This window comes from Uranotaenia lowii, chromosome 2 (assembly GCF_029784155.1).
Source record: "Uranotaenia lowii strain MFRU-FL chromosome 2, ASM2978415v1, whole genome shotgun sequence".
Lineage (NCBI taxonomy): Eukaryota > Metazoa > Arthropoda > Insecta > Diptera > Culicidae > Uranotaenia > Uranotaenia lowii.
In genome coordinates this window covers 201,995,337-202,015,730 of record NC_073692.1, presented here as the reverse complement: position 1 = coordinate 202,015,730, position 20,394 = coordinate 201,995,337, and the positions used below count along the sequence as shown (strand labels likewise).

At 34.2% G+C, this 20,394-nt stretch overlaps 2 protein-coding genes and 1 long non-coding RNA gene across 3 annotated transcripts in view; 2 read left to right on the top strand and 1 right to left on the bottom strand.

The window, feature by feature from the left end:
* Positions 1–20,394, top strand: part of LOC129747929 (uncharacterized) — an 80,002-nt gene that overhangs the window by 19,929 nt on the left and 39,679 nt on the right. The gene's annotated exons all lie outside the window — the stretch shown is intronic.
* Positions 851–2,532, bottom strand: LOC129747930 (uncharacterized). The gene is made up of 5 exons (XR_008737607.1): positions 2,329–2,532; positions 1,842–2,264; positions 1,412–1,749; positions 1,195–1,332; positions 851–1,124 (listed from the first exon to the last, which is right to left on the bottom strand). It is a non-coding gene; the product is annotated as an uncharacterized LOC129747930 (long non-coding RNA).
* On the top strand, positions 4,131–19,654 carry LOC129747927 (uncharacterized). The gene is made up of 2 exons (XM_055742354.1): positions 4,131–4,265; positions 18,039–19,654. The coding sequence occupies exon 2, from the start codon at positions 18,061–18,063 to the stop codon at positions 19,315–19,317; it is 1,257 nt and encodes a 418-aa protein (XP_055598329.1). The 5' UTR covers positions 4,131–4,265; positions 18,039–18,060; the 3' UTR covers positions 19,318–19,654.

Here is a 20,394-nt window from a genome sequence, read left to right as displayed (position 1 = left end):
ATTCCTATACCTATGTCAAGGAAAGTAAAAACTTCCAACAAGCTTCAACAAGCTTCCATCCATAAAACAAACTCTTGAAATGCCAGTTAGCTTTCCCTCAAAAAAACGTACTAGTCATGGTTTGGTACCTTTTTTTTAAATTGATTTTGGATATTCCTATACCTATGTCAAGGAAAGCAAAAACTTTCAACAAGCTTCCAGCGAGATTTTTTAAATTGATTTTGGATATTTCTATACCTATGTCAAGGAAAGTAAATTTATTTTTCTATTGTTAGTGTTACTTCCCGTGGGAAGTAACATCCGGAATTTTTCTTTGACCGGAGTGTCAAAACATTCCACCGCTCTGTAATTGCAATGTACTGTATTTACTGGAAAAGCAACATACGGGTACAAATAATTTTAACCATCCTTTAATTCCCTGAAAATAAACAACCCTCGTGTTAAAAGGATAAATCGGGGTTCGGCTGCCGAACTTAGTATTGAGAATGACTATCAGAACTTAGTTTTGCGATTGCCCAATGGAACTCAAAGTTGAGGACTCACTACTAACAAAATCTGTAAAATAACATCACATATGATGTAAATAAAAAGAAGCATTATATATGATGGAATTTTCAGTGTGAGCTTAAAATTACCAAGGCAGTAAATCGAGTACATGTAATATTCAACAACATGTTATAGTCAACAGCATGTAATGATCAACAGCATGTAATCATCAAGTTCGTGTAACATAAAAAATGATGGAAATTATAAAATGTTTTGTTTATTTGTTTTCAATTGAGGGATTCATGTTTCAAAAATTAAACGAAAGCCGTGGAATATTATAATCACTTTAATTGCACTTCTTTTATCTTGTTTTTTGCATCATTACTTTGTACATAAATATCACTTTTAACTATGACGCACTTAATAACCTTACTGAGTAAAGGCAGCATATTTTGCCACGATTCATTAGAACATGGATTTTCCAACCAAATCTTAGATAGATGTTGGAAGTTCCTTGGAAATAGCCATGTCTTACAAATCGTTCGAAATACACCCCGTTTCGCCATCATCGTCTCTACGCGGCTCTGATAGTCAACACGATTCCCACCAGCGGTGTCTTCTCGAACATAAACTGGACACTATGGAAAGAAACAAAGAAAAAGTTTGGAGTGTATTTTGTTTGTTTTAAGATTCATTTTAAATATTTACCGTTCCAATTCATAAAGCGGCGCAAACTTTCAACAAGCTTCCAGCGGGAAAACTCTAACAGGATCAAAATTATTTTCCCGCAATTTCTATTTTCAACAAAATTATACATGAGCGTCTCAAAACAATCGCATCAAGAAGCTAAGGAAGAATAATATATGTTAGAAAAGGGTATCTAAAATAAATCTATTACCATGAATTATGGTCTATAAGTACTTACTTTTTAATCGAATAAAAATCCCGAAAATTTACCCGCTAGCAGGCTGTTACTGACATGACTATTGTTTAAGATAGACACCTTTGAGACCTTATTCTTTTTATGGATATTTCTAATCGGCTGTAGCATCAAGCAGCTTTTCTCCCAGATAAGTCAATTCCTGATTTTGACATTTTTCGAGAAATCTGATAGAGGCTCATACCCTCGTAGTTGATTGTAGGAAACTAGCAGGTTCTGGGTTTTTTCGGGAAATTACCACTCTGTAGCATTCGTATCTTCTCAAGAGCAGGTTCTGGGCTGAATCTGTCAATTCCAACATGCATTTGGTATAGGTTTTTAATCTGGAAAATAGAGTTAACTGTAACTAGGACTTAGACTAATCCACAATAAAGTTTTCTACAAATTTCAAAATTCTTAAATATAGAAAAATTACCAAAAAAAAAAATTTTTCTTGCCCTCATTCACGGCATATCTCGGTCTGCAACAAAGGTAAAGTTGTTAACCTGGCCGAGTTTGTGCTCTCCATCATTCGAAAAGGTAAGGACGGTGTCAGAAGTATTCAAGCAGCTCAGTGATTAATTCTCTCAATGCTAATTTCCACCATCCACTATTCAGGCGTCAAGAAGAAAAAAGCAAAATTTTTAGGTCATCGGATTTTCCAGTTAGATTGTTCCTGCTGTTGATAGTGTGGGGTTCCTTCAAACTGTTGCTGCTCACATTACTGCAACTTTCAGATACACCGCCTCTTGATCGCTTAGTTTGTTTTTCTGGATCCAAACATATCAACTAGGTCGGAAAATTGCGAAGGAACGGCTACTTCTATTAATTTAGCCTTAATTTGTTGTAGGGAACACTCCTGCAATTAATTTTTTTTCATTAAATCAGTTCTAGTGATGCTTAATGAACTGAGCCATACTTACCACAAAAGGTTTTTGATGGTATTCATACAAATCAAAATCGAAGATATCCATTTCTGAAAAATTTGAAGTCTTCTTCTTCTTTACTACGTTCACAAGTTTGCTAAACGATGAAAACTGTTTTTGAAAATTTACATGACATATGAAAAATTTGAGAAATAATGTATACAAAAATAAATATTCAGATGAGAAAGAAACTGTCAAATAATTCTCTTTTGTTCCTTTCGTACCGCTGAACTGAAATTTGAGCAAAATACACGAATCGCCGAAAATGTGCTAAATCGAGTTTAGATTCACTGCCTTGACAAATTACGTAATTAGTGCACAATTTGACTGAACACTTTGTTTGCACGTTTTCGGAGTTTGTATTTTAATCTGACATTATCGCGTTCAGTGTGATGTAATATAAATTTAGTTCTAATGCTATGTCTTTAAAACATTCCATGTAGTATAATTTTAAGAGATTTGTGATTCAGAGGTTTAATTTTTTTATGCGTATTAAATTCGCATTGAAAATTTCGTCATATGTGATGCCTTTTTTATTTACATTATATGTGATGGAAATTTACATCAAATAATCACGTTCCGTGTCAAGTCATAATATTTGTGTCATTAGAATTCAGTGCTGTTAAGGATTCAACTTTTATTATTTTGTAAATTTGCAATAATAAATCGCGTTCCACGTCATGTAATGTTGAAGATTTTCAATTTCAGTGTTGTTAAGGATTCAGATTTTTTGGTGTGTGCCACTGAACCAAAACTACTTAAAACTACTTACTAACTACTTACTACTTTAAACTACTTGAGTTTAAATAAAGGAGCGTGTACAGGTAGGCGTTGTTTTGGCTGACAGCAATTCTGTACAACCATTTTCAGGCTGGCAGCCGCCATTTATTTCATTTCGAATTGGTGCTGAAAGTGTAGTCCATTCTACTCCAATAAAAAAACGGTGAAATATATAGAAAAAGAAAGTGTCAGTGCGTGGAAAGTCATTAAAAGGATTCCAGTCACATCGCCTCAACGATTGTTGGTGCGTATAAGGTACGTAAATGAACTATTTATTGCAACAATCTGATTCAATTCTTTTGGGTGTATTTTAGCTATTTAACCTGTTTGTGGTTTTGATTAGGTCGTGTTTATTTTGAATGCGAAAAGTAGAAGATCTTTAAAAATTGGACTTTTTTGTGAAACTGCACAATACAATTTAATGAATTTTAGTCTTTAAAGATTTGTTTTTTTCCAAGTTTTAACAGAACGGGAAAAACACAAAAAAAAAAATGTTTCATATGGCGAGTTTGTATTTCAATCTGACATTATCGCGTTCAGTGTGATGTAATATAAATTTAGTTCTAATGCTATGTCTTTAAAACGTTCCATGTAGTATAATTTTAAGAGATTTGTGATTCAGAGGTTTAATTTTTTATGCGTATTAAATTCGCATTGAAAATTTCGTCATATGTGATGCCTTTTTTATTTACATTATATGTGATGGAAATTTACATCAAATAATCACGTTCCGTGTCAAGTCATAATATTTGTGTCATTAGAATTCAGTGCTGTTAAGGATTCAACTTTTATTATTTTGTAAATTTGCAATAATAAATCGCGTTCCACGTCATGTAATGTTGAAGATTTTCAATTTCAGTGTTGTTAAGGATTCAGATTTTTTGGTGTGTGCCACTGAACCAAAACTACTTAATTTTGAGTTTAAATAAAGGAGCGTGTACAGGTAGGCGTTGTTTTGGCTGACAGCAATTCTGTACAACCATTTTCAGGCTGGCAGCCGCCATTCATTTCATTTCGAATTGGTGCTGAAAGTGGTGTCCATTCTACTCCAATAAAAAAACGGTGAAATATATAGAAAAAGAAAGTGTCAGTGCGTGGAAAGTCATTAAAAGGATTCCAGTCACATCGCCTCAACGATTGTTGGTGCGTATAAGGTACGTAAATGAACTATTTATTGCAACAATCTGATTTAATCCTTTCGGGTGTATTTTAGCTATTTAACCTGTTTGTGGTTTTGATTAGGTCGTGTTTATTTTGAATGCGAAAAGTAGCAGATCGTTAAAAATTGGACTTTTTTGTGAAACTGCACAATACAATTTAATGAATTTTAGTCTTTAAAGATTTGTTTTTTTCCAAGTTTTAACAGAACGGGAAAAATACAAAAAAAAAAATGTTTCATATGGCGAGTTTGTATTTTAATCTGACATTATCGCGTTCAGTGTGATGTAATATAAATTTAGTTCTAATGCTATGTCTTTAAAACATTCCATGTAGTATAATTTTAAGAGATTTGTGATTCAGAGGTTTAATTTTTTTATGCGTATTAAATTCGCATTGAAAATTTCCAAATTGAAAATTTACATTAATTACTTCAAACTTCATTTATTTCCCTCTTCGGGTTTTTTTTAAATTTCGAAGGAGGGGGGGGGGGGGTGACAAAAGAAGAAATTGATATTTGTTCCAGCCTAAGTGACAACCGTATATAATATACCAATTTCCCTCTTTACTCTTAAACACCTTCAATTTTCTCTTTATTTTTTCTATTCTTTTTTACAAGATGGAAATTTGACTTCCAACCATAACTGTCGGGTGTTAACTGACGTGAGTGGCTTCGTCCCATTAAAACCACCTTGGGCTTCGTGTGCCAAATGTGCCCCCCACACCGTATAAAAATACATCAAGGGGTTATTTTTCTTATTCTTATAATTTATTCAAGACCAGAACTGCAGCTGTTAAATTGAAACAATTAATTTTTTGCTTCGATGAATTGCTTTTTTCTATGTGAATAACGCAAATTATACTGTTTACCTTTCATAAAGTACGTACACCGTATAAATCAGATCATTAGATATATAAAAAACCAAATTGATGTTAAAAACAAGATAATGTCAACTAAACACTCATTTCGTTTGAAAATTTTAAACTGCCATTTTGAATATCGATACGAATTAAGAGTATAAGTGAGAAAATTAGTTTGAGTGTGTTTCTATCAAAGCCGAACATAAATATTTCCCCTGAATGCTGCCCCGGGATTTACATTTAACGAATTTGCGAAGCAAAACAAAACAAAATCTGAATTAATCGGAAAAAGTATTACGAGAACATTGATTCTATCTCTGTGACCTTAAAATTTATGGGACCACTTCGAATCTCTACCACTGTTATCACCACCGCCATCGAGGGAACAGGTCTGAAACCGATGCATCTGGAAAACCAAGTCTACAAAAGTAATATTAAGGTCGCTGCCCTATAACAGATACTCCTGAAGTTTACTAGCGTTTCTAGGAAGGAGATGCTTCATAGCTCTAATTCTAATTCCTTTTCCGCTTATTAACTTCAAAAAACTAGGTAAATATCTTTAAATTCTTAGTGACCAAGAATACCAATGATCATTAAAGACTGTTTGTCAGACTTTAGATTTCATATCAAGATCGAGTTTCAGAAGTTGATGATGTTGATTCAAGATGACATTCTCAAATTTGAAACAAGATATCAATGGCAGTTTTTCGATTAAAATATTAGCTTTTAGCAGGTTCTTTTCTAATTCGAGTTTATATTTCTAATCACGTTGAATAAGTCAATTTAAAACTATATGAAACTTCATCCAGATTTCAATTTTTCGATTTAAATTTTTGCATATAATTTCAGGTTCAAATTAGGATTTATGTTTCAATTTCAATGATTAAGTTCTGATTTCTATTATTCAATTAAATTCGAAGCATTTTATGTTTCACTCAGGTTTTAACGCACCTAACATTTCTAGATAACGTAATTATGAAATTACATAATCTTATCAACCCGGTTAATAATAATTCTACTAGACTACTAGAATTCTAGTAGCATTTCAAGAAGAATTTTTGCCTTTTACAAAAAGATTCAGCTATAGGTTAATTGGCCCCATTTAACCCTCCCCTTCTCACTAGGTTTTTCACGTTTTAAAAATAGAAACAAAAAATGAAACTGGATGATTTGAATCACTAGTCATTGTTACACATCTATCCTTACGATCAGTCTAATGGTCACCATTATAATGGTTAATTGATTCGGGAGCAGATTCAGAATCTAGAAGTGAGATTCAGAAATCAGATGCAGATTCAGAATTTAGATTAATCTTTAAAATTCAGATGCAATTAAGCGCTGAACCGGAGTCCGAAGCCGATAATTGCAACAGCAGAGAAATCCGCAAAATATTCTACATACTTACTGAAACAAAATTCGGAATTAAGAATCAATATTCAGATTCAGATTTGTGATACCAAATTCAAATCAGAATTTTGATAAAGAATTCGGATTTAGATTTTAAATTTGTTAATTATTTACTTGAAATTATTCATACCTTTACATATTAAGAGAACAAAGTCGATTTTTTTCTTTATGCAATCGTTTGCTTAACTTAACATTTAAACAGAGTCCAAATTTTGATGCAGACTCACAATCCAGAAACACTATTCAAATTTTGAATTCATCATTCAGTTTATAATTCAGATTCAAATTCCGAATTCATAATTTTTAATTCAACTTAGGATTTTTTATCTAGAAGCACTGATAAACTGATGTACAAGCTAAGCTTTGAAAAGTGTGTAAAGTCCCGACGACCGTTTTGAATCAATTTTATGTTTTTTGGTTGAGCCACCAGATGTCTCCAAGGACACCAGAGAGAACTGTCAAGAAGAAAATGAAATGTAAACAAAACAAAACAACAAACTTTTAGTCAATTATGAAAAGGTCGTATCTATTTGAAGAGTTTCGATCAAATTGATGTTGAAGATTCGTTACACATTTCTGATTTGCATTATCAAAATTTTACGCTTAACGTTGTTTTTCGAATTGTTTCAAACTAGCATGAAGCACTTAATATATGATGCGATGATATGATGCGTGAAAATGCCCGCTCAGAGAAGCCTAGAATCTGTATTTCTTCGTTGGATTGTTAATTTTAAGCTCAACTGGATAAAATAACTGGTTCGTCTGGCTTGTTCAAAGTTGTTAGTTAGCCTCTTTAGTAAAAAGAATTGAGGTAAAATGAACCAGATGAATTTACCTTGCTGTGAATATATTGAAGCCGTCCATTTTTCTACGATGTTAGTTTATTAATTTTTGAGATCATACACAATTGGGCTCTTCCAAGAATCAGGTACTTCAAAAGTTGATTCGGCTTGTTTAAATGATAGCATTTGAAGTTAAGAATACGTTTCTGGAATTTTATAATTCAAGCTTGTATATGTGTCATTTCGTCAGTCTCTCTAGTGACAATATTATAATGATGCTATTTTTCTCAGCTGAAATTTATTCTTAGTTCATCTAATTATATACATAGAGCAATTCATCTAAATGTATTTAAATTTATTTATTAATGAGTTCAAACACCATTTCGCCCTCTCGAAAAATTCTTGCTAGCAAAAGAGCTATCTAGAAACAGTGCCATCTGTTACGCCGTTCAAAAGTTACAAATCAAGCAATAGATGGCACTGTTTTTCGTAACTTTTTAACGGCTTCTTTAAAAGAGAGCACTGAAAATTTTACACAAGTTTTTGAAGATTTTTTGTTCGAGCTTGTACATCAGTTCATCAGTGCTAGAAGATACTATTTTAAAACAACACTCTAACCCAGATCCAGATTGCAGTCAATATTGAGCAACACTTTCTCTGATATAACAAGAGTGTAGAAAATATAGAGAATCACTCAAGATACCAGATGTTTAAGAATGTTAAATCGTTGATTAATAAATTCAATTTATTATAATAGCCTTATTATGTACTGTATATTGAATTCATTTTAAGAAATTCATTATTTTTTTGATCATTGATCAGATTTCAATAAATGTAATATTTCACTGCATTTAAAAAAAAATGTTTTTTAAATTCTTTTATTTCAGCCTTCAAACATGCCTCGTACTAAAAAATATTCTTCGGAATACAAAACGAAAAAATGTCGTCTATACAATAAACAAAATTACATTGAAAAAGTTGAACAAAGAAGGAAATTGAAAATCATTAGAAGTCAGAAAGAAATACAAACAAATCAAAATTGTTTCATTGAAGAATATCGACAAAGAGAAAATTTAAATCATACAGAGACAATTGACAATAATGCTCATCTTATTGCAAATGAAGATTACTTATACGAAGATAAAGAACAACAAAGAATCCAGTTTCGATTTCAGAGAAAAAGATTGGTGAAAAAACCGAAAGATATTGAAACATCTCAAATATTACGAGAAAAAAAAGCCAAAACAATGCGAGAAACTAGAGAAGATTTAAGCTATTACGAAAATGAAAAAGCAAAAAACAGAGATCGTTTGCGTAAGATAAGGAATGAAAATACAGAATATTATACAAGAGAGAAGAATTTAATTATATGTAAATTGGCAAAACAACGTTTAGCAAGCGTAAACGTCCAAGCTGTGTCGAATCATTCTAATCTGTTGAATATACGTTTACAGAGAAGTAACGATACGTATCATATGAATGAAAATGCACGCAACAGATTATCACGACGGGAGCAAAGAATGAATGAATTCATAGCTCACCGAGACAAATACTACAATCAGCTTAGTCGTTCGAATGATTTTCAATCCAAATCAATAAGGGAATTCATTGAGAATAGAAAGCAGATGCCCAAATATGTATGCGCAAGCTGCGAGGGTTCATTTTTCCTTAAAGGTGTTCAAAACATTTCAAAAGAAATAGTTGAGAAGATTTTGAAAAACGAAAACGTCCAAAATACTTGTGATTCACGAACATTGAATTATTATTTTCAAAATTCTTGTAATTTTTTGTGTAAAACTTGCATTCGATATGTAAAAGATTGTAAAATTCCCAAGCTTGCTTCAAGCTGGGGTCTAAAACTACCGCCGGTTCCCGAATGCATTACAAGGCTTAACGATATTGAAGAAAGAATAATTTCACCTTATGTTGCTTTCCAAAAGGTTGTTCTCATGTCGAAACGTGCTTGTAATCCACAGCTTGGAATGAAAGGGAGTGCAATTCATGTGCCTAGTAGTGTGCCCTTAATGGTTTCGTCTTTGCCAAGACAACTAAATAATCTTGATATTATACCCATACCGGTAGAATTCAAACGACATATGGGTCACTCTTCCACATATATAAGTGGATTGGTCCGTGCGTCATATGTATCAGAAGCTCTTGATTATTTGAAAGATACTGAATTATACAAAAAATATGATATACAAGTTTCTTCTCATGAAATGAGAACATTCACAGAAGAAATCAATCGGAACAATGTTATAAATGTTGACAATGATAATCAAGTTGCTGCAAGCGACGAAGGTAATATTAGAAATAGTCAAATCTGTATTGGCTCAAAACAAGTAGTGAATTCGAATTTACAATTAGACGATTTAGAGGTTGATGATGAATTTTATGAACATTTGGTAGATGATGATGATGAATGTTTACTTTTCGACTTCAATCAACAAACGGCACAGCATGCCACTATTGTAATGGCTCCAGGCCAAAACCACTGGCCTGTTTCGGTTCACGTTCAACCAGATATTGAATGTTTCTGTTTCCCCAAAATTTTCGGTGGAAAAAAAGGCTAATACTCAACAAAAATATTACAAGATCTGATTTAATTAAATGGGAAGTGCGCTGCCACACAGTAAAAATTTCTGCATTCAGAATTCTATATTTGGCCAAAATTAAATTGGAATCAGAAGTTCTTAGTTCGACTACACTTACACTAAAAAAGAAATCAAATGCAAAAGGTGTAACAGTCGAGGAAGCATTAAATCCCCAGTTTATTGCAGAGCTAAGGCAGCATAATGATGGGTTGAATTTTTTGAAACACATCAGGTGTTCTCCAAGTTTTTGGAGCGTCAAGAAAAAGAATCTCTTCGCGATGTTACGGCAGTGCGGAAAACCAATATTTTTTCTAACCGTGTCTGCAGTTGAAAATAAATGGCCTGAATTGATACAGGGTTTGGTATTGAAGACCACGGGAAAACACATATCGTTATTGCAAGCTCTTAACCTTCCAGAACAACAAAAACACGATCTTATCAGGGAAAACCCTGTTTACTCAGCGTTGTACTATGATTTTAAAGTTAATGAGCTATTGAAGCTAATAAAACAACCCTCAGGCCCATTCCATCCGTATAAAGTAACAGATTTTTATCGAAGGCGCGAATTTCAAATGAGAGGTTCTCCTCATGATCACATGTTACTGTTCATTGAAGATGCACCTTGTCTTGATATAGACAATGAAGATAGTATAAAAGCTTTTGAAAAGTTTGCTGATACATTTATCTCATGTCAGTATGATTCTGATAATCCACTTTGTAAATATTTGCGTCACAAGCATACTGATACATGTTCTAAAGGACGAAGTAATAAAAACACATGTAGATTTAATTTTCCTAAATTTGTTCTAGCAGAAACGAAAATTTTAAAACCATTGCCTAAAAACGAAATTACTACAGCGGTTAAGAGAAATCTACAGAAAATAAAAGAAAAGATGGAAGTTCTATATTCAAGTAAAGAAAGATTAAATATATCTTTTGAAGAAATTTTGGAAAGCTTAGATTTGACTACAGATGATTACGTAACCGCTTTAAGAGCTTCTATTAGTAAAGTTACAATATTTTACAAACGTAGGAGCTGTGAAGTTGATATTAATTCTTATAATCCGATAATATTAAATTTAATGGAATCAAATACAGATTTGCAGCTAATCCTAGATGAATATGGCGTTGCAGCATACATTGTTGATTACATAGCCAAGTCTGAATCGGGACTCTCAAAGCAACTGAAAGAACTGCAAAATGAATTAGATAAAAGAAATATTACTTATCTGGAAAAGTTAAGGACAATTGCTAACAAATTTATCAATTCGAATCTAATGAGCGTCAGCGAAGCAATTTATCATTGTTTGAGCATTCCTTTGTCCCATTTCAGTCGAACTCATATATATATCAGTACTAGTAAAATCGATGATAGGGTAGTTTTTCTTAAATCAGAAAAACAATTAAGATCAATGAGCAAAGATAGTACCGATATCGCTGGTAAAGATATCATTACATATTATGCGGAACGAGAAGATCTACAGAACATTTGTTTAGCTGAGTACGCTGCATTTTATTTTAAAGCTAAAGGAAAAAGTCGTCCTGATAAGAACAGGTCGGAGAATCCTGATGAAGAAGAGGATATTGAAGAAACAGAAGTAGATAGAGAAAATCCCAACCATAAGAGAAGAAAAATACCTCGAATTCTGAGATATAATCGATACAAAATCGAACAAGATCCCGATAACTATTATCGAGAGCAATTACTTCTATTCTATCCATGGAAAAATGAAATTAATGAAATTGAAACAGTGAATTGGTTGGAAGTGTATAATAACAACCTAGGTGTTATTACAAGAAATCGTTCCAAATTTCAAATTCTGTCAGATGATGCAATAGACCAAGCAATAGAAGCCGCAATTGAAAATAGAGCCGATTTAGAAAATGAGGAAATTTCAGAATTCGAACAAAATCAGCTGTCTAAAGATCATGAAATTGATATTCTTATACAAGGCGGTATTGATAGACCAAAAACGGTTGTTCCATTTGTATATTCGGCTCCTCCGAAAGTAAACAAACGTGATCTTCTTGAAAATTTAAAAAAGCTGAATAACCGACAAAGAGAAATTGTAATTCATATTTACAAATGCTTTAAATTAAACAAATTACCTTTAAAAATTTTCATCTCCGGCTCAGCAGGTGTTGGAAAAAGTTTAGTTATATCAACAATATATCAGTTGATTACATATTTTCTGGAGTACTGTATTGAAAACTTGGTTTGGCAATCTTCAGATTCTGTCAAAGTGTTATTAAGTGCATTTTCTGGAAAAGCTGCCTTTTTAATTGGGGGGAATACTTTGCACTCAGCCTTTGCCTTACCTTTGACCGAAACTAGAAACATTCCAGATTTACCAATGGACGTTGCTAATAATTTACGTCAACAGTTGTTACATTGTAAATTGATAATTATAGATGAAATTTCAATGGTTGGGAGTACCATTTTCAGTCGTATAGATACAAGGTTGCGTCAAATCACAGGAGTTGATGAAAGTTTTGGTGGTTTATCTGTTATAACTGTAGGAGATTTTCGACAGCTTCCGCCGGTCAAGGATAGATTTATTTTCAATCCTCCAAGAGATTGTTTGGTTACGTTGGATCTTTCCCCATTATGGGCGGAGTTTGAATTTTACGAATTAACTGAGGTTATGAGGCAGAAAGATGACTTAGATTTTGTTAAAGCGTTAAATAATTTTGCTCAGGGATCTATGAATGCTGCAGATATCAAAGTTTTTAAAAGTAGAGAAGTCGTTGAAAGTGAAGTACCTAGTGACGCTATCAGGTTGTACTATACGAATTCAGATGTTGACAAATATAATGCCATAAAAATTGCAAACTCCACTGAAACCGAAATTCTAAGTTTGGCTGAAGATAAATTGACAGGCAATTTGAAGGAAGCACAAATGTTAAAGAAACTTGATATTTGGAAGGCCAAAACCACCAGAGATTGCGGAGGGTATCCTTATTCAATACAATTCAAAAAAGGTATCAAGTATATGGTAACTGCAAATCTAGACGTATCAGATGGTATCGTAAATGGTGCAACTGGAGTTCTAGAATATGTGTTTTGTAATCCGCAATCAAATAAACCTATAATAGTGTACCTTAATTTTGACTGCAAGAAAGTAGGCAGAAAAACTAGACTTAAGTTCCATGAATTAACAGAAAATTTGAATCTTAACAAAAACTGGACGCCTATTGAAAGACAAAGATATAGTTTGACTAATCATTTTCAACGTGACTATCAAGTTACTCGAAATCAATTCCCATTAGTTCCCTGTGAAGCCCTTACAATTCATAAAAGTCAGGGACAAACATATTCAAAAGTATGCGTTGATTTACGCAAGAAAGGGAACTCGACTCGTCAGTTAATTTATGTTGCCTTGAGTCGTGTTTCGAAACTATCTGGCCTTTATATATTAGGAAATTTTCCGGGAAATATGGCCGACAATCCTACTATCAGAGCTTGTTTGAAAGAAACGGAAAGATTGAAGACATATAGACAATTAACTTTATCTTTTAATAATTTAACAACTCACACAGGATTGGTTATTGCTTATCAGAATTCTAGATCTTTAAGAGAAAATTTGAAGTATATCAACGCGGATGCATGGTATTCGAGATGTGACATAATTGTATTTTCTGAAACGGGTATCCTGACAAACGATGAAGTAAATATACCCAATTTTAATATTGTTTACCGATCAGATAGACAAACACTTCCATTCTTTGTTAAGAGTGGCATTGCAAAAGGTATAATATGCTATGCGAAAATTGGTTTAATAATTTCAGTAGAAAGTCATAAGACGGTTTTTAAAGCCAATAACCTAAATAAATATGTTGGCCACACCGACTTAGTGATTCTAAAACATAGACATCTTTCGCTTCTTACAGGCTATAAATCACCTAAAATTAATTATAAAGAATTTATATCTGTATTCAATTCAATTCACAAGGATAATAATGACCCAACCATATTGATAGGAGATTTCAATTTTAATCTCAACAGTACATGTGACGAAACAAAAAAATTTGTTGAATATCTGAATAGAATGAATCTTTTTGATAAGTTAGTTTGTAACGAGCCTACAACAGATCTTGGTTCAAGATTAGATATTGTGTTTTCTAACATAAGAAATATTTCAACTGGTGTATATGAGTCTTATTTTTCTGACCACAAACCAGTCTTTGCAATAATTCGTGAAACAGTATTGGAATTGGAATCTGCTGAATTTCTAGAAAGTGAGTATTTTGATAATTCTTCATCAAATTTAGTTAATGACAACCTTCACAATGAACTTTTCAATGACCCTCCAGAAGATTTTTTTAATGATGCTAATATTTTGATTGAAAATTCAACAACACAGATACTTGAAAACGAAGAATGGTCTAACGCTGAACTTTTTAGAAATTTGAATGATGCGTTATTAGATATTTTGGTTACATCAATTGATTTTAATTTACATTCAGAATACCGCATTATGTCATTGTTAGAAAATTATTCTGAATCCCTTGATCTTGCTTATAGGCATTTGAAAGTATGCCCAATTCAGATTTTTGATAATTTGCGAGATATCGAAAGGATGGCGAATGAACAGTTTTGTCATGATGAATTTGTTGAAATTGAAATTCCGAGAGATGGGAATTGTCAGTTTCATTCGATTTCATATTCTTTGATTGGAAATATTAATTTGTCAAATGTTCTTCGAACGTTGGCATTCAGAAGCGTTTTACAAAATAAGTGCTATTTTGAAGGCAGAGAAAATTTACTTGAATCAGGATCATTTTTTAAACTTCTTTGTATTTCATGTGAAGACAGTGCCTGGGGTAATGCGGACACTTTATATGCATTGAGTATTATTTTACAGCGAAGTATTTTTGTCGTTATCAAAGGAACCCCAGTTAATTGTTTGGAAATCAGACCAGCAGTAGCATCATTCACTCCGATTGTTTTGATTTACGGATCATCCTATTATAATGTACTTCTTCCAATAAAACTTAATTCTAAATATGAGTTTCCGAATACAAATGTAATTAATGTAAGAGAAACGGAACTGTTTTCATAATTTTTTATTTGTTTAAACGGTTTCGATTCAAAACATGCCATTCAAAGCAGCATATAATTTGGTGTATTAAAATTGAGTGCAGTACATAAAAGTTGTGTTGCGTGCGATATTGTTATACACTGTGCCATTTCTTTGAGAGCTTTCAAAGTTAAATTATATGCCGGGAGTATAAACACAGTCAGTTTAATTTTAAATGAAATTTTTGGTAAGGCGTCAACATTGATAAGACAAGTCACTACAGATACTCAGTTAAACTTTGGTATTTGTGTATCGAACGTAGTGTCGAGAAATAGACAGTTATGCTGCGATTCGCTAGAATGATAATGATGACGATGATAATGATAATGATAATGTTTATAGTTGTTGAATTTTCAGTGGCTTTTTGTCGTCTTTTAACTAAAATAAAGAGAAGTCTACATATATTTGAGCACTGCGCGGTTTTTACATTCAATGTTCCAAATCTGAAAGGTTTCTCAATACAATTTTAGCAGTAAAGGTATGTGACTTGTTGAAAATAAGTTCTTTTTAATCTTTTTGAAAATATTACTCGATACGCTCAAATAGTTGTAGGGGAATGAGGTGGGAACATTATCATCATCATTATTATCATTACTTTATTATTCAAATTTCATACCATATGATACATACCATACCATACATTTAACCGTACGTTAAACCTCCCAATTGTTTCGATCGGATGTCAATCCGAATAAAGCTGTCAAGATTCTTCATTCCTTGAACCACACATAGGCAATTCGTGGCCAGGACACTGTTCATTTCAGTGGGAAATTGTATTTTGTTGAGAAATAGCCCAAAAAGAAAAACTATAGGAAAAAAGGAAGTATTCGAAGTTTTTTGAAAATGTGCAGTAATCTTTGGTGAAATCCGTTTTATTGAACGGAAGCGGCGGCGTCGGTTTTTTTTTGTGACTTTGGAGAGATTCTTAAGACAACTGTGATTTCGTATTGTGGGTATGAGAATGACAGCAACACACACGAAAAATTCGCGGTGATGAGCATTTTTGGAGACCAAATCGGAATTCGAAATTGGTTTTAGTGAACGAAAGCGGAATTTAACTGACTGGGATTGGCCAGCGTCGTTTTTTAAAAGACCATTGTGCATTTGTTTGGCGTGGTTCTTGATGACTGCCACCTGAAAGGTTCGGGAAGCCGCTGTGAAATAGAATTTATTGAGCGATTAGGAAGACCAAATTTGTTAAAGCGGATCGGGAGACCGCTAGCAATAATGAAAATTTGATAAAGCGGAACGTGAGACCGCTAGGAAATTTACTGAAAATTGTTGAGCGGATCAAGAGACTGCTAGGAAATTTTGTGGAAAACTGTAGAGTGGATCGGGAGACCGCTAGGAAATTTACTGAAAATTGTTGAGCGGATCGGGAGACCGCTAGGAAATTTTGTGGAAACTATAGAGCGGATCGGGAGACCGCTAGGAAATTTACTGAAAATTGTAGAGCGGATCGGGAGACTGCTAGGAAATTTTGTGGAAAACTGTACAGCGGATCGGGAGACCGCTAGGAAATTTTGTGAAAAACTGTAGAGCGGATCGGGAGACCGCTAGGAAATTTACTGAAAATTGTTGAGCGGATCGGGAGACCGCTAGGAAATTTTGTGGAAAACTTTTGAGCGGATCGGGGGACCGCTAGAAAATTTACTGAAAACTGTTGAGCGGACCGGGAGACCGCTAGAAAATTTTGTTGAAAACTGTAGAGCGGATCGGGAGACCGCTAGGAAATTTACTGAAAATTGTTGAGCGGATCGGGAGACCGCTAGGAAATTTTGTGGAAAACTGTAGAGTGGATCGGGAGACAGCTAGGAAATTTACTGAAAATTGTTGAGCGAATCGGGAGACCGCTAGAAAATTTTGTGTAAAACTTTAGAGTGGATCGGGAGACCGCTAGGAAATTTACTGAAAATTGTTGAGCGGATCGGGAGACCGCTAGGAAATTTTGTGGAAAACTGTAGAGTGGATCGGGAGACCGCTAGGAAATTTACTGAAAATTGTAGAGCGGATCGGGAGACCGCTAGGAAATTTGTGAAAAACTGTAGAGCGGATCGGGTGACCGCTAGAAAATTTACTGAAAACTGTTGAGCGGACCGGGAGACCGCTAGAAAATTTTGTGGAAAACTGTAGAGCGAATCGGGAGACCACTAGGAAATTTTGTGGAAAACTGTAGAGCGGATCGGGAGACCGCTAGGAAATTTACTGAAAATTGTTGAGCGGATCGGGAGACCGCTAGAAAATTTTGTGGAAAACTTTTGAGCGGATCGGGAGACCGCTAGGAAATTTTGTGGAGATCGATAGAAAATTTACTGAAAATTGTTGAGCGAATCGGGAGACCGCTGGAAAATTTTGTGGAAAACTTTAGAGCGGATCGGGAGACCGCTAGGAAATTTACTGAAAATTGTTGAGCGGATCGGGAGACTGCTAGGAAATTTTGTGGAAAACTGTAGAGCGGATCGGAAGACCGCTAGGAATTTTACTGAAAATTGTAGAACGGATCGCAAGATCGCTAAGAAATTTCCAGTAGTGACCAGCAGCTACGCCAACATCCAGGTCATGTGTAGAAATTAGACCTCTTGCTGAAGGAGCCCATAATATCATCGTACAAGTGAATAAAATGAAAATGCACATGTATATTTGTAAGTGTGTGTGCTATGTTCCATTACTATTCAGAATTCGGTACACATAACGTTGGAAGAACGCCATATAAAATCGTTTTACAACTAATACTGTAAATGTTCAGCTAGAAGCAAATTTTAAGCAAAACTTTAACAAAAACAATTCCAAAAATACGTTATTTATGAGTGGTATTTGAACGTTATCGCAACTGATTGCAGAACAGTTTTACTATATGAGAGTTTTAACAGTTTTTAACAGTTACAAAACCTAACAACATATTAAAAATACAATCAATTCGGAATTAACGGTTGATGCATTGTATTTTACAATTTATATAAAAGTTAGCTTAAAGTTTTATCTACGCCTTGTCAAATCGTTTCGCAATTGTTTTAATATGGTTAATATGCATTGTGTTTTTACAGATTTTGAAAAAAATCGTTGAAAATGTCATCTGCCGGAAAATATGTTCGGGCCCCTAAATCCAACAGCGATCTCGAAGAATTCGGCAAAATGTATGGCGAGTGGTCGTCAGATGACATGGAGTTTGAAGAACGTCAAATTGCATTACATGAGAAACGTGAATATAAAAAAAGTGAAAACCAGGAATACATCCAGAAGATAGAAAAACTGCAGAATACTATAGACAAATTAGTTAACGAGATGAACACTTATCGCTCTCGTGAAGCTGACCAGTCGGTCAGAAGTTCTGCGCTTTCTGATGAAGATCAAAGCTGGAACAATGCGAAGGTCAATCCAGGTTCATCAGCAATCTCTGATGGTATTCGATGGGAAAATATAAAACCTTTCCCAAACGATGTTCCGGCATACGCTATGTGGGACCAATGGAACAGGTTTATCGATCGGTTTGAGATCGCTACTTCCTTGGCAAATGTGACGGACCCTGTCAAGCGCGCTCAGACATTGTTCCTTTCGATGGGAGAGAAACTCCAAGAAATTACCAGGGCCGCGAGACTTCGCCCAAGTCTGACCGAACCAAACTGCTACAACTTATTTGTCAAAAACATCGAAAAATATCTGCAATCAATGGTCGACGTAACGGCGGAACATGAAATGTTTTCCAATCTCAAACAAGGCATTGATGAGCCAACTATTGCCTTCCATGCACGTCTTTTGGAAAAAGTGCGTCTCTGTCGTTTCAGTCAAACGGATCAGGATCGATTCATTCGAATGCAACTACTTAAAGGAATGCGTAACCGTGAGGTGGCAAAGGCGGCCAGAATTTTTGGCTATGAGACGACATTTATTGTACAGTCTGCGACTCGAGAAGAGGCATACATTCCGAAACTGTCACGAGTAGCTGAATCCAGCAGAGCATTCATGGTGTCGCGAGAACGGAATCGGTTTAGCGGAAATGAACATCTGCCAAAACGCCGAAATAATGATGCGGGCTGGAATAACCCGAAAAGGTATCGACAAGAAAGTGAGAACCATTTTTCCGGAGAAGGAAAACGTTTTCGCTGCAATAAGTGTAACCGTTTGTTCCACAAATCTGGAACTTGTCCGGCAACTTATGAGGAGTGTCGTACTTGTGGAATTCGTGGACATTACGCGGCAACGTGCAGGGAAAGAAATGCCACATACATTCAGAAAAGGCAAAGCTCCATTAAGGAAAGATCGGGTGAAAAAGTTAATCATAGGTTCATCGGAGCCAATTTGTTTCATACACGCAAAAGAAATTAGAGATTAATTTGCCGGAATTTTTCACTTAGACTCAACTTATGCTGTTCCCATTGAATCTACTTGTGTCCTTTAGACTATATTTTACTTCCCTATAACTTATTAATTTCACGTAAAATCTAAGTGAACGCACCCACCCTTATTTTTAGTTTTTTTTTCAATCACGAAAGTAAACATTCAATCCTTTCGTGGGGAAGTCCTCATACACTCAAAAGAAAAGCATAGTAAAATTACTAAATCCGTGGTTTTAATGAACAACACGCAACCATATTTTTGAGTCAATAATGTTTTGTTTTTGAAATTACTACGCGCATTGTAATTTTACTATGTGTTAATTTTTGCTGCGCATAGTAGTCTGTCTGTCAATTATTGAATAAATTCTTTTTCTTCGTGCATTGTAAAAGTACAATTTTCCATTATAAAAATATCACATTAAAATAAGTATCGTAGCATGGTATACAATAGTGAACCTTCATATAAGAGAAGCGACATCTGATCCCTCTTAAAATAAAATATGTGGCAACATCGCCGAAATCTTGGACAAAAAAATCCTCAGCACTGTTTTCTGGCTCAATGGCCGATATGAATAAAGCTCTAGTAATTGCTTTTGCTATTTTCGAGCAGTTTTGTGAGTCAAATACTCCTAATGGCATGCATATTTTTTATCCGGAGCTGGTTGAAAGTAAATGTTCTACTCTGCTTTTTCATATGTAGTTGAGCAAATGCTTTCAAATTTTGCCATTCCAAAGTTCGAGCTAAGTAAAAGCTATCGAAGCAATTGCTATTTTTTTATTCAAACCACCTAATGTTCAAGCTCTAAAGTGAACGCTCCTTCAATCCAACAAAACAACATTGAACTCGATGCCCAAATGATCGCGATAAACGGTATGAATGACTTGAATTTCGTTAATAATCAGTTAGTTTTTTAACCAGGAACACGATTCACCAAAGCATTGAAAAAAAATTGCACCTAATCATAAATTCATATGACCAGCTTTAAAATTATCTGTTTGAACTATAACAACAATCACAATAGCTTCCTTGGTTGAGTTTTCAATAAGAAAGGTAAAAGCTCTGCGA

Bases quoted from the DNA above. Each gene is read 5' to 3' on its own strand.
- LOC129747927 (XM_055742354.1), top strand. From the start codon at position 18,061: ATGTCATCTGCCGGAAAATATGTTCGGGCCCCTAAATCCAACAGCGAT.